Source organism: Mesoplodon densirostris, chromosome 5, assembly GCF_025265405.1.
Source record: "Mesoplodon densirostris isolate mMesDen1 chromosome 5, mMesDen1 primary haplotype, whole genome shotgun sequence".
NCBI classification, from domain to species: domain Eukaryota; kingdom Metazoa; phylum Chordata; class Mammalia; order Artiodactyla; family Ziphiidae; genus Mesoplodon; species Mesoplodon densirostris.
This window is the reverse complement of record NC_082665.1, coordinates 3,498,611-3,509,714: the sequence shown is the minus strand read 5'-3', so window position 1 is coordinate 3,509,714 and position 11,104 is coordinate 3,498,611. Positions and strand designations below refer to the sequence as shown.

Here is an 11,104-nt window from a genome sequence, read left to right as displayed (position 1 = left end):
GCTCAGGTTTAGACTTGCAGCGCTCTGCAGACAAAAGACGGGGGACCCGCAGCCAGCACTCTACAGAGACACCTTGCCCGCTCCACTCTGTAGAGTTCTCTGCGTCCCAAGAGGCTTCTGCACACAATACGGCTTAAAGATGTGTTATCAGGAAAGCACAGAGCCCTGCTGCTGTGGGCAGGGGACTGGGAGCCCCTTTGGAAGGCCAGGGTGAATGTGAGCTGGATGAGAGTCGTGCATTCACTGATTCAGCAAATATTGATGGGCCATCTGCCATGAGCCAGCCATCTAGACTCAGAGCAGATGGCAGAGGGGACAAAGCCCTCACCTGTGGTCTCAGGTGATGACAGATACTAGAAAGGGATGAGGCCGGGAGCGGTTTAGATAATGATGGGACAGTGTGGTGGAGGACGGCCTCCAGGAAGGAAGTGACGTTTTAGTAGAGCCCTTGATGATGTGATAAAGTGGGTCTTGTGAGCTTGAGACTAACCAGGACTCTTGGCCTCCTTAACCAATAGAAATTGATAAGAGGCCAGACAAGAAGTTCAGACAAGGCTGTGTTGGGACTCCTGCGGCCGCAGGAAGGAGCAAAAGCAAGTAACAGGTTCCCCCGATTGCTCCCCGAGGGGGGTTGAGCTGTTCCTTACAGGGGGTGAGGGTAGGGGTGTGTCCAGGGGTCAGGGCAGAGGGTGACGTAGGTGGTCTGCCCACCCCTTTGGTGGTGTTGAGTGCAGGGGGCATTTGCAGTGCCCTGTTTTTGCTCCCAGCTCTTCAGAAATGGCAGTTGGGGTTTTTTTTTTTTTTTTTTTTTTTTGGTCTTTATGTATTTTTTGAATCTTGTTGTCCAGAATTTGCCCTAACTGTGCATGCACGAAGTTATTTTTAGTCCTTTATAGTTTCTTTGCATTTTGTTTCTCTAGGAGACGTTTGTCCAGGTGCAAGTACTGCAGCAAAGGGTCCCAGGTCCCAGCCTGTCTCCAGCTAAGAGGGGAGCTTGCTCCAAGCATGGGACTATCAATGCCAAAGGCCCAGTGGAGAGGATGAGTTAGGAGTGTCGGAGAAACGCAGGAAAGCCTATGTGCCTGGAAAGGCCCATGGGCAGAGCTTGGAGAGCCCGGGCTCCTGGGAGGACTCTGGTTTGGCATCCATGTGAGGGAAAGGGTGGAGGAGCTGATGTGGTAGATCCCCGGGTGTGGTGGGGAACTACCTGTGTGCACCAAGTAGAGGGGCAGGTTTGTGTGTACAGAGAACCAGGAGGAGGCTACTGAAACCCTGGGCCACCACGACTGCGACCAGGGTGCTGGTGGTGCAGGTGGAGATCAAGGGCAGGGTTTGGGATTGATTTTGAAGGTCGTGTTGGTGGGATTGGTCAATGGCAACAGTAACCAAAGAACTATATTCAGCCAATCGTGGTTGACTTCAGTCTTGTTTTCCCACCTCCAAGCACCTGCCCACATATCTCTCAGTGTCTTTTGCATTTAACACCAGGTGTCCCTCAAGCCCATACATCTCTTCATTACATCTGTCCTAACTACCCTCCCCAGTCCCTGAAGGAGTATTTGCTCTCAAAGACAGCGACAGGAAACTTAGAACTTAATCCTTTCTTTGCTTTTACCTGAGTGTCATAGCCGGCGCTCCCAAGTGTGGTACAGCTCTCGAGGGACAAGAGTCTAGAATGTACTCTTTGGGTGTCCAGCACAATGGTGAGTGTGTGATGGGCCTCCATGTATTCGAGCTGATTGTAAACCTAGGTGGATGGACAATACTGAGTAGACATGCAGAAAACCAAAAGCAACCACGAGGTCATATTACCATGGGTTCACATGTTGGCATGTGGGTCAGATGAAGTCAAAGATTGGGACAATTCACCAGGGGGTATTAGGGAAAGAACCCATGAAGGTAGCTAGAGTTCTACCACCATAAAGTAGCTTTTCAGAAAGGTTACCTACAATTCAATTCCATCAAACTCAAAATAAAATGTTAAGGAAACAGAAATCAGCATACGTAGGGCTGGCATCTGATATTCACCAAGCTAATGTCTTCAGAGGCCTTGGTTTGAAGGTATGAGAAGGGGCATCCTCCCCCGAGGACTCCTCTCAAAGCTGTGAAGCCTTAGTAACCATCTTCACACAGCTTGAGTTACAGGTGTGGTCTGTTTCCACCTTGATTCCTTTAGTGAGTGAAGGGAGGCTTTGGGGCTCAGCCCCAGTAGAAATCTTTGATCAGGAAGCTTTAGTCTTTTCACTGTTGGCCTCTGAAGATAACTTTTCAGTCTAAGAGAAAGGAATTAAGCTAGATAGGGCACTTCCTTGTTTACACGGAAAAGATATTTTTTAAAAATTACATTTTAATGTGTTATAAGCACCATTGTTCAAAAAGTGGTTTACTCTTACAGGAGAAAAGTATGTTTGAGGAGAGGCTCTATTTCAGACCCCAAATCTACTTTTTTCCCTTTGGGTAACAAGCTTTGCCTATTTTCAGACATTCAAATTTAAGGTCTATAATTCATTTGATTTTGAAATTATTTCATGTTTTGAAATCCTCAAAGGAAAAAGATATTACTTTAAAATATAATTTTTACTTTTCACATTTAAAGGTGAAATATTGAAACGTTTTCCTCTGAGGTGGACAAAAATATAAGGAGATGCACTCTATAGTTATATGTCGTATGTATTCAATATTTGGTGGCCAAACCAGTGCAATAAAACTGAAAGAAGAAGGAGGAGGAGGAAGAAGAAAGAAAAAAAGAAAAGGAAAAAAGATGAAAGAAAAAGAAAGGAATAAAGGAAGGAAGGGAGAATTTTTAAAAGAAAAGAATATGCACTGGTTAAAAAACAAGAAATAAAGCTAGTATTATTCATAGACAAAATTATTTTTGCACAAAGAATATCTTTAAAATTCTAAAGATAAACTTTTAGAATTAATAAGTAAGTCAAGTAAGACTTGTGGATATAAGTTGAGTGTAAAATAATGTGAAATCAATAGTATTTTGATTTATCAGCAACAGAGTAGGAACATGAAATTTTTAAAAGATATACTTTACAGTGCATCAATAATAATCAAATATCTAAGAATAATAAAACCAATATTGTAAAACCTTGTGAAAATTAAGAGGGAAACCTCACTAAAATGGAATTGGAAGGCCAGAAGTGGGAGTTCTCACAGACACACAGGTAGACATCAATTACAGGAAGAATTCTCAATTACAGACCCCAGCAGAAGGATCACCAAAAGGAAAGAATCACCAATTATGTGCCCCAACAGGAAAAGATGCACATTGCATCTCCTACAAGAAATTGACCACCCCGGTAACTCAGCCAGTGAAAAACCATCATTACCCTGAATTCTCACTTTTATCCAATGGACTTAGTTCAGAGTAAGCCCTCCCAGCTTCCTCCTTTTTACTATAAACTAATGTTCCTCTCCTTTGTTTCTTAGACTTGCCTGTGGTTTTTACTGTGACTTGCTTGTCCTGAATTGCAATTCTCTGTTATTCTCGAATAAACCCATTTTTGCTGGTAAAATAACTGACTTTTATTTTTTAAGATAACAATCTGGATACAGAAACTATGTAGCAGAATTGGAAGTGCCTGGAAATTTGGCAACTTACATAAGATGGTCAAATTCCTTGAAAAACAATTTAATAAAACACATACAAGAAGAATAGTCCTATATTGCTTAAATAAAGTAAATCCATAGTTTAAAACTTCCCCAAAAAAGAAAATTCTAGGCTCAGATGACTTCACTGATAAATCTTTTCAAATATTTAAGAAAGAAATTATACCAAACTTACAAAAACTCAGAGAATTTGGAAAGAGATAACACTCCCAACTCATCTATGAGGCCAGAATAGGGCTGACACTAGGGTGACCAACTGTCCTTGTTTTCCTGGGACTGAGAGGGTTTTCCCAGGATGGGAACTTTCAGTGCTAAGACCAACAAAGTCACAGGTAAGTCAGAATGAGTTGATCACTGCTGATACCAAAACCTGACAAGGAAATTACAAGGAGGGAAAATAAAAGGCCAAGCTAACTTACAAATATTGATGCAAAGATTTTAAACAAAACATTAACAAATTGATTCCAGCGATATATAAAAAGGATAACGTATTATAGCCAAGGAGGTTTTATCTTTGGAAAACAAGATCGATTTAACATTCAAAGGTCAATTGACGTAAGTTACCTCATTCACTGAATAAAAAAGGAAAACAATATGCTCACCTCAACAGACGCAGAAGAAGCATAAGATAAAATTTAATATCCATTAATGAAATTTTAAAACACTTCAGTAAACTAGGAGTGAAAAGGAATTTCTTTTATTTGATAAAGAGTATCTACCAAAAAGCCACTTTTATTCAACATGGAATTGGAGGTCTTTGCCAGACAATATGGCAAGAAGAGGAAATAAAGTTTATAAATATTAGAAAGTGAGGGGAAAACTGTCCTTATTTGAAGATTACATAATTGTGTACATAGAAAATCCAAAAGCATCTACCAAATATTAGAATTAATAAGTGATCTCAGGGCTTCCCTGGTGGCGCAGTGGTTGAGAGTCCGCCTGCCGATGCAGGGGATGCGGGTTCGTGCCCCGGACCAGGAAGATCCCACATGCCGCGGAGCGGCTGGGCCCGTGAGCCATGGCCGCTGAGCCTGCGTGTCCGGAGCCTGTGCTCTGCAACAGGAGAGGCCACAACAGTGAGAGGCTCGCGTACCGCAAAAAAAAAAAAAAAAAAGTGATCTCAGCCAGATTATTGGATGTGATGTCAATACATAAAAATCAATTGTATTTCTATACGCTGGCAGCAAACAAATGGAAACTGAAATTATTTTTAAACCATAGCATCAAAAACATACAACATGTAGGAATAAACTTAATGACAGAAGTATAAGACACTGAAAACTACAAAGCATTACTACAAGAGATTAAATAAATAGAGAGATATACCATACTCATGAAATGAAAGACTTAACATTGTTGAAATTGATCTATGGAGTCAACGAAATCTCCAACAAAATCTCAGCAGGCCTTTTTATTGGTGGAAATTGGCATACTGCTTTTTATTTTCCTCTGGATTCCTTCCCTTTCCTTTTTAAAAATCAATTTTATTGAGGTTTAGTTTACACACTATAAAACGCACCCATCCTAAGTGTTTAGTTCAGTCAGTCTTGAACATCTATGCACCTATATAGTCACCACGAAATCAGGAAATAGGACATTTCCATTATCCTCCCAAAACCCCTGCATACACTAGTCTTGGTCAACCACGTTATCTGCTTTCTGTTTCTATAGATTAGTTTTACCGTTTTTAGGATTTCATTTAAATAAAATCATATAGTATGCATGATCTTGTGTCTGGCTTCTTTCAGCCAACAAAATGTTCTTTTAAATTCATCCATGCTGTTGCATGAATCAGCGGTGTGTTACTTATTATTGATAAATGTTATCCCATTGATTGAATATACCATAATTTGTGTATCCATTCTCCAGTTGATGGACATTTGGATTCTTTCCAGTTTGGGTCTCTTGTGAATAAAGCCATCATGGACATTCATATACAAGTCTTACTGTGGACATACATTTTCATTTCTCTGTGACAGATTGCTAAGAATGGATTGATCATATAGCAAATGTATGTTTAACTATAAGAAACTGTCAAAATGTTTTCCAAACTGGTTGGACAATTTTGTATTCCCACCAACATTATGAGAGTTCCAGTTATTCCACAATCTTGTCAAAACTTGGTATTGTCTGTCTTTTCAATTTTAGCTCTTCTAGTAAGTGTGTTGTGGTATCACGTTGTGGTTTTAATTTACATTTCCCCGATGACTAATGATATTGAATATCTTTTCACATCCTCATTAGCCGTTCATGTATCTTCTATTGTTAAGTGTCCATTTAGATCTTATGCCTATCTTTAAACTGGATTGTTTGTTTTCTTATTATTGATTATAGTAATGTAAATACACACAATAGATACATATGCAATTACAGTAAGTCCCCTACATATGAACCTTCAAGTTGTGAACTGTCAAAGATGCAAACATGCGTTCGCATGTCCAATCACGTAAGTTAGTTCACGTGTCTAGCGTACATTGTCAGGTGCGTGCATCCTCTACAAGTGGTTGTGCTTTTGTGTACTTTACTGTACAGTACTGTATAGAGTACAACAGTATAGTGTCTTTATTTCAAGCCCAGGATGTCTGGAAGCAAGGGTAAAAGCAGCGGTATATAGCCGATTGTGTTAGTTCTGTCCCTAGACTAACTTTGTTGGACTTACTAACAAATTGGACTTACGAACTGGCTCTTGGAACGGAACTCGTTTGTATGTAGGGGACTTGAGGTATATTATATTATATTCTCTATATATTCTGGATATAAGTCCTTTGTCCGGCGTATATATGATGATATTCTCTCCCAGTCTGGCCCTGGCCTTTTTATTTTCTTTATGATGTCTTTTCAAGAGCAGATGTTTTCAATTTTGATGCAGTCCAATTTATGAATTTTCTTCTTGTATGATTCATGCTCTTTATGTACTAAGAAAGCTTTGCAAACTCCAACATAGCAAAGGCTTTTTCTTTTAGAAGTTTCACAGTTTTAGCTTTTACATTTAGGTTTATCATACATTTTGGGTTAATTTGGGGGCATGATGTGGAGAAAGGGTTGAGGTTCATACTTTTCCCTTATCAATATGCAGTTTTCCAGCACTATTTGTTGAAAATATTACCCCTTCCCCCATGAATTACATTGATCCCTTTGTTGAGAATCAGTTTGGCTACATATGAGGGTCTTTCTGCACTCTCCAATGGCTCACGATGGCAACCTGATTTTTAAATGTATATGAAAAATCAAAGGGCCCAGAGGAGCAAGACAATCTTGAAGTAGAAAACACAACTCAGAGGCCTTAGCATTACAGTAATTAAAGTAGTGTAGTGTGGGCACAAAAATGAACAAATCAAACAGGAAAACAAAATAGAGTCAGAAACGGACTAATACATATTCAGTCAACTGACTTATAATAAGCATTCTACTGCAATTCACTGGGCAGAGGATGGTCTTTTCAATGAATAAAGAAAGGTATAGGGAAATAAGTGAACTTTTACGCCTACCTCCCACCATATAGAGAATTAATTCAAGGGGATCATAGAGCTAAATATGAACCACAAACATGGTCAAGCTCCAAGAAGAAAACATAGGAGACTATCTTCATCAGTGTTGGATTAACAATGATTTCTTAAATAAGATGTAAGAAGTTCTAACCATAAAAGAAAAGATTGCTAAATTAATTTTTATTCAAATTAAGAACTTTTGAGCTTCCCTGGTGGTGCAGTGGTTGAGAGTCCGCTTGCCGATGCAGGGGACATGGATTCGTGCCCCGGTCCAGGAGGATCCCACATGCCGCGGTGCGGCTGGGCCCGTGAGCCATGGCCTCTGAGCCTGCTCGTCCGGAGCCTGTGCTCTGCAATGGGAGAGGCCACAACAGTGAGAGGCCCATGTACCACAAAAAAAAAAAAAAAATTAAGAACTTTTGTTTCACCCAAAGACATTACTAAGAGATTAAAAAAGCAAACCAAAGCCTGGAAGAAGTTACCTGTAAAGGCATCCAACAAAAGACTCATCTCTAGAGTTTCCACAAATTGATAAGCAAGCACAAACAATCCAATTTAAAAATGGCGGACAACCAGAAGAGGCCCATCCCCAAAGAGGACATTCAGAGGGTCAGTAGCCTGTCTCGTGGTCCTCAGTGTCACTGACATTTGGGGAAATGCAAATTAGAACCAGAGTGAGATACAAGACAGCCCCAGACTGGCTGAAAGACTGATAACATCAAGTGTGGGCAAGGCTGTAGAGCAGCAGAAACTTTCATCCACTGCTGGCAAGGGGGCAGGTGGGTACAACGGCTTTATAAAACTGCTTGGCAGTATCTAATGAAGGATGCACATGTCCTATGACCTCACTGTCCCACACCTAGACGGGTACCTAACAGAAATGCATGCATGGGGCACTCAAACACATATACAAGAATGTGTGCAGCAGCAAAACTGAAAACCCCCCAAATGTACATCAACTGAGAACTAGAGAAATGAATTATGGTGCGTTTACCTGATAGTTCACAGCAATACCGTGAACCATGGCTACACTCAATAACGTGGATAAATTTCACACTCGTAATTTTGGGCAAAAGGAATCAGACATGAAAGAGTACATGCTATATGGTTCTGTTTATGTCAGATTCCAAGATGAGCAAAATTAATATACAAGTGAGCACAGCAGCTACATTTTGGGGGAGGGAGGAGAAAACTAGGAGGCTGGGGGAATGACGCTGGGGGCCAGGGGTTTTCTGAGGTTCTGGTGATGTTCTAGAACAGGGTTTCTCAACCTTGACACTGTTGACATCTTGGTCTGGACCGTTCTTCGCTGTCATATACGCTGCAGCATTCCTGGCCTCAGCCCACTGGGTGCAGGTAGCAAACACCCCCTCCTCCAGCTGGGACCACCAAAAATGTCTCCAAACGTTGCCAGTGGTCCCTGGGGATGGGGGCCAAAATTCCCCTGGTTGAGGACCTTTGTTTTGTTGCTGGTCTTGGAAGATTAGGTTAGTGAGCTCACTTTGTGAAAACGCATTGAGCTGTACCAGTAGGATTCATCAGCTTTTCTGCATGCATATTAAACTTTAAAATTTTTTTAAATTAAAAAAAAAGTCAATGAATAACTAAAAGAGCCAAAACTTTTAGAGCTAGCAGGGACACTAGATGCAGTGTTGCAGATAAGGAAGCTAAGATCCAGTGGCTCAGGTTAACCCCACACCGGCTTCCCCTCCCCCACCTTGCCCCCTCCCCCCCAGGCCGACTCGCTCCCCAGTACAACCCAAGTCAGAGCCAAGGCCGATCCCATGCAGGTACTCGGTTGGACCTCTGGACCCCAAACCCCACTGTGGAAGGGGCTTGGTGGACCTTACACCCACAGTCTGCAAAGAGAATTCTGAAAACCAAGAGCTCATGCAAACAGGATATTAGCTTTTGTCAGAAAGATCAAAAAGGGCTTGAGGTTTTTCTTCTCAGCCTCAGCCTCAGCTTCCCCTGCCTCTCCCTCCCTGCTTTATCTGCTCACTTCAGTCAGCATCAGGAAGAGATGGCAGCGGGTGAGACTCAGATCTACGCCAAGGTTTCCAACAAGCTCAAGGGCCGCAGCACCACCTCGCTCCTGGACCCCCTCCTGGGCATGGGCTTCCCGGCACACACCGCGTGAGTACCGCCCTGCCTGGCCATGTGCCCTGGACCCTGAGCTGGCCCCTCTGGGGCCACAAAACTGCAGGTGGTTCAGAGCACTTACTTCCTGTCAAGGGTTGCACCATGCAGGGCCAGAGAGCGGCTCAAAATGAGGCCTTTTCTGCTTTTATAAATGACACTATCTTTGCCTTTTAAAGACAAACTCTGCTGGCTGGTGATGGAAGGACCTTGAAATTTGTGAAAATTGGAAGCAGGGTTTGGAGCGGCCTGGCTGTACCAACCTCTGTGGGCAGCTCAGTGAATCTGAGGCAGCTCTTTAGACTCGAATTTGAAAGCCCCAAAGCCGGGTGGGTCTCTGATGCTGGGACTTCTTGAAATACACAAGAATGTAGTTCTAAATATTCAGGGAAACCCCTTGTCCTTAGTGGGGGGACTCTCCTGAATGTCTGATGATGGGACGAAATGATTAAGGAACTCCCCGAGCAGGGTGGACATGACCCTACTTGTCCAAGGAGAAGGGCCACACAGAGACGACTCCACCTTGAAGTTTACCCTCCGGAAGAGGACAGGGTCCCCCAAAGCAATGAGCTTGAGACCGACATCAGGTTGCAGCTTCCACAGTGTTCTTAGATCTGGTGCTTTTCACGTGTTTATTCATGTGGGAAACACATCATAAGTCCCCTTAGGTAACCTCGGATTTTGGGGGGAACAAACTCTCCTTAGACAGATGACAAACCCTTGCCCAACTGCGTGGAATGACAGAGGCTGGACCCCTTTCCTCCCCAGCCCAAATCAGGACTTTGTTGTCATGTTATGCTCATAGTAAAGCGGGGGTCTGTGAGACGGGAACAGAACCAGACATGGGCAGGGTGCTTGCCGTGGGCCGGGCACAGTCCGTCAGGGGCAGACGGGGACACCGAGGCCAGAGAGGGCAGATTCTGGAGGGGCAGGGCTGGAACCCCACTCCCAGTAACACTCACGCTTGCAACACTCAAGCTTTATTACGTGACCAAAGCCACCATCGGAGACATACTCAAAATTCCTTCCAGTTTAAACAGCTGCGTGCTGGAGGTGGAGAAACGTGTTTTAAACGTCTCCCTTAGGCGCGAGCACCCAGGTAAGGCTCCTGTTAACCTCTCCAGGCAGCCTCATCGCCGCCAGTATCCTCTGAAATAGCAGCGTTGGGCACTGGCCATCTTGGGTGCCTGGTCAACTCCGGCTATTTCCAGGCTGAATTCCTGGATGAATTACCTTCACCAAACTCCATTCTGTCCAGTTCAGTCCCCTTCAGTTAAACTCCATTCAGTGTACATTCATCCCAGTTTCAAGGCTGAGTAAGACTTGGTTAGGCACAGGGAGCTTGCGGTCCAGTGGATCAGCTAGATGGACTCAAGTCCATTGAGATGAGGAGCGAGGTGGCCATATGTGCGGTGGGGAAGGGCAGGAGAGCTGCACGGGCATCCTGCTTGGGTGGTTTGCGGAGGGCTTCCTGGAAGAGGAACATCTGAGCTGAGCCTGGAAGACCCCGTGCCATTTCCCCCAGGGCATGTTGGCACCGGGCCTAATCTTGGCAGGGAGGCACGTGTGCAAGCCTGGGACATGGCCCTGCACAGCCGACTCAAGGGTCCAAGAGCAGGTCCACCTGGCTTGGGAGCAGGTGCATTGGGGAGGGATGGGGATGCGGGATTCAGGTGTGGGTGGTCAGGACAGGAGCCCTTGGACTCTGTGCCAGGGTCTGGGTCGGGGGGGGGGCCAGGGAAGGAAAATGACGGGCTGAGATGCAGGGCGTCTGCGTTTCCAAAACCACAGTGATGCCACACGGAGGGCGGAGGCCTGGGCACTGCATCCCACTGTGAGGTCTGGCCGTCCAGCCCCTG

General features: G+C 43.8%; 1 protein-coding gene across 2 annotated transcripts in view; it reads left to right on the top strand.

The window, feature by feature from the left end:
- The first annotated feature begins 9,129 nt into the window (after positions 1-9,129).
- The window catches only part of UBASH3A (ubiquitin associated and SH3 domain containing A), a 41,672-nt gene continuing 39,697 nt past the window's right edge, over positions 9,130-11,104 (top strand). For both annotated transcript variants that reach the window (XM_060099714.1, XM_060099715.1), the window contains exon 1: positions 9,130-9,242. In XM_060099714.1, coding sequence (XP_059955697.1) covers positions 9,130-9,242 — 113 coding nt within the window. The remainder of the gene's footprint in view (positions 9,243-11,104) is intronic.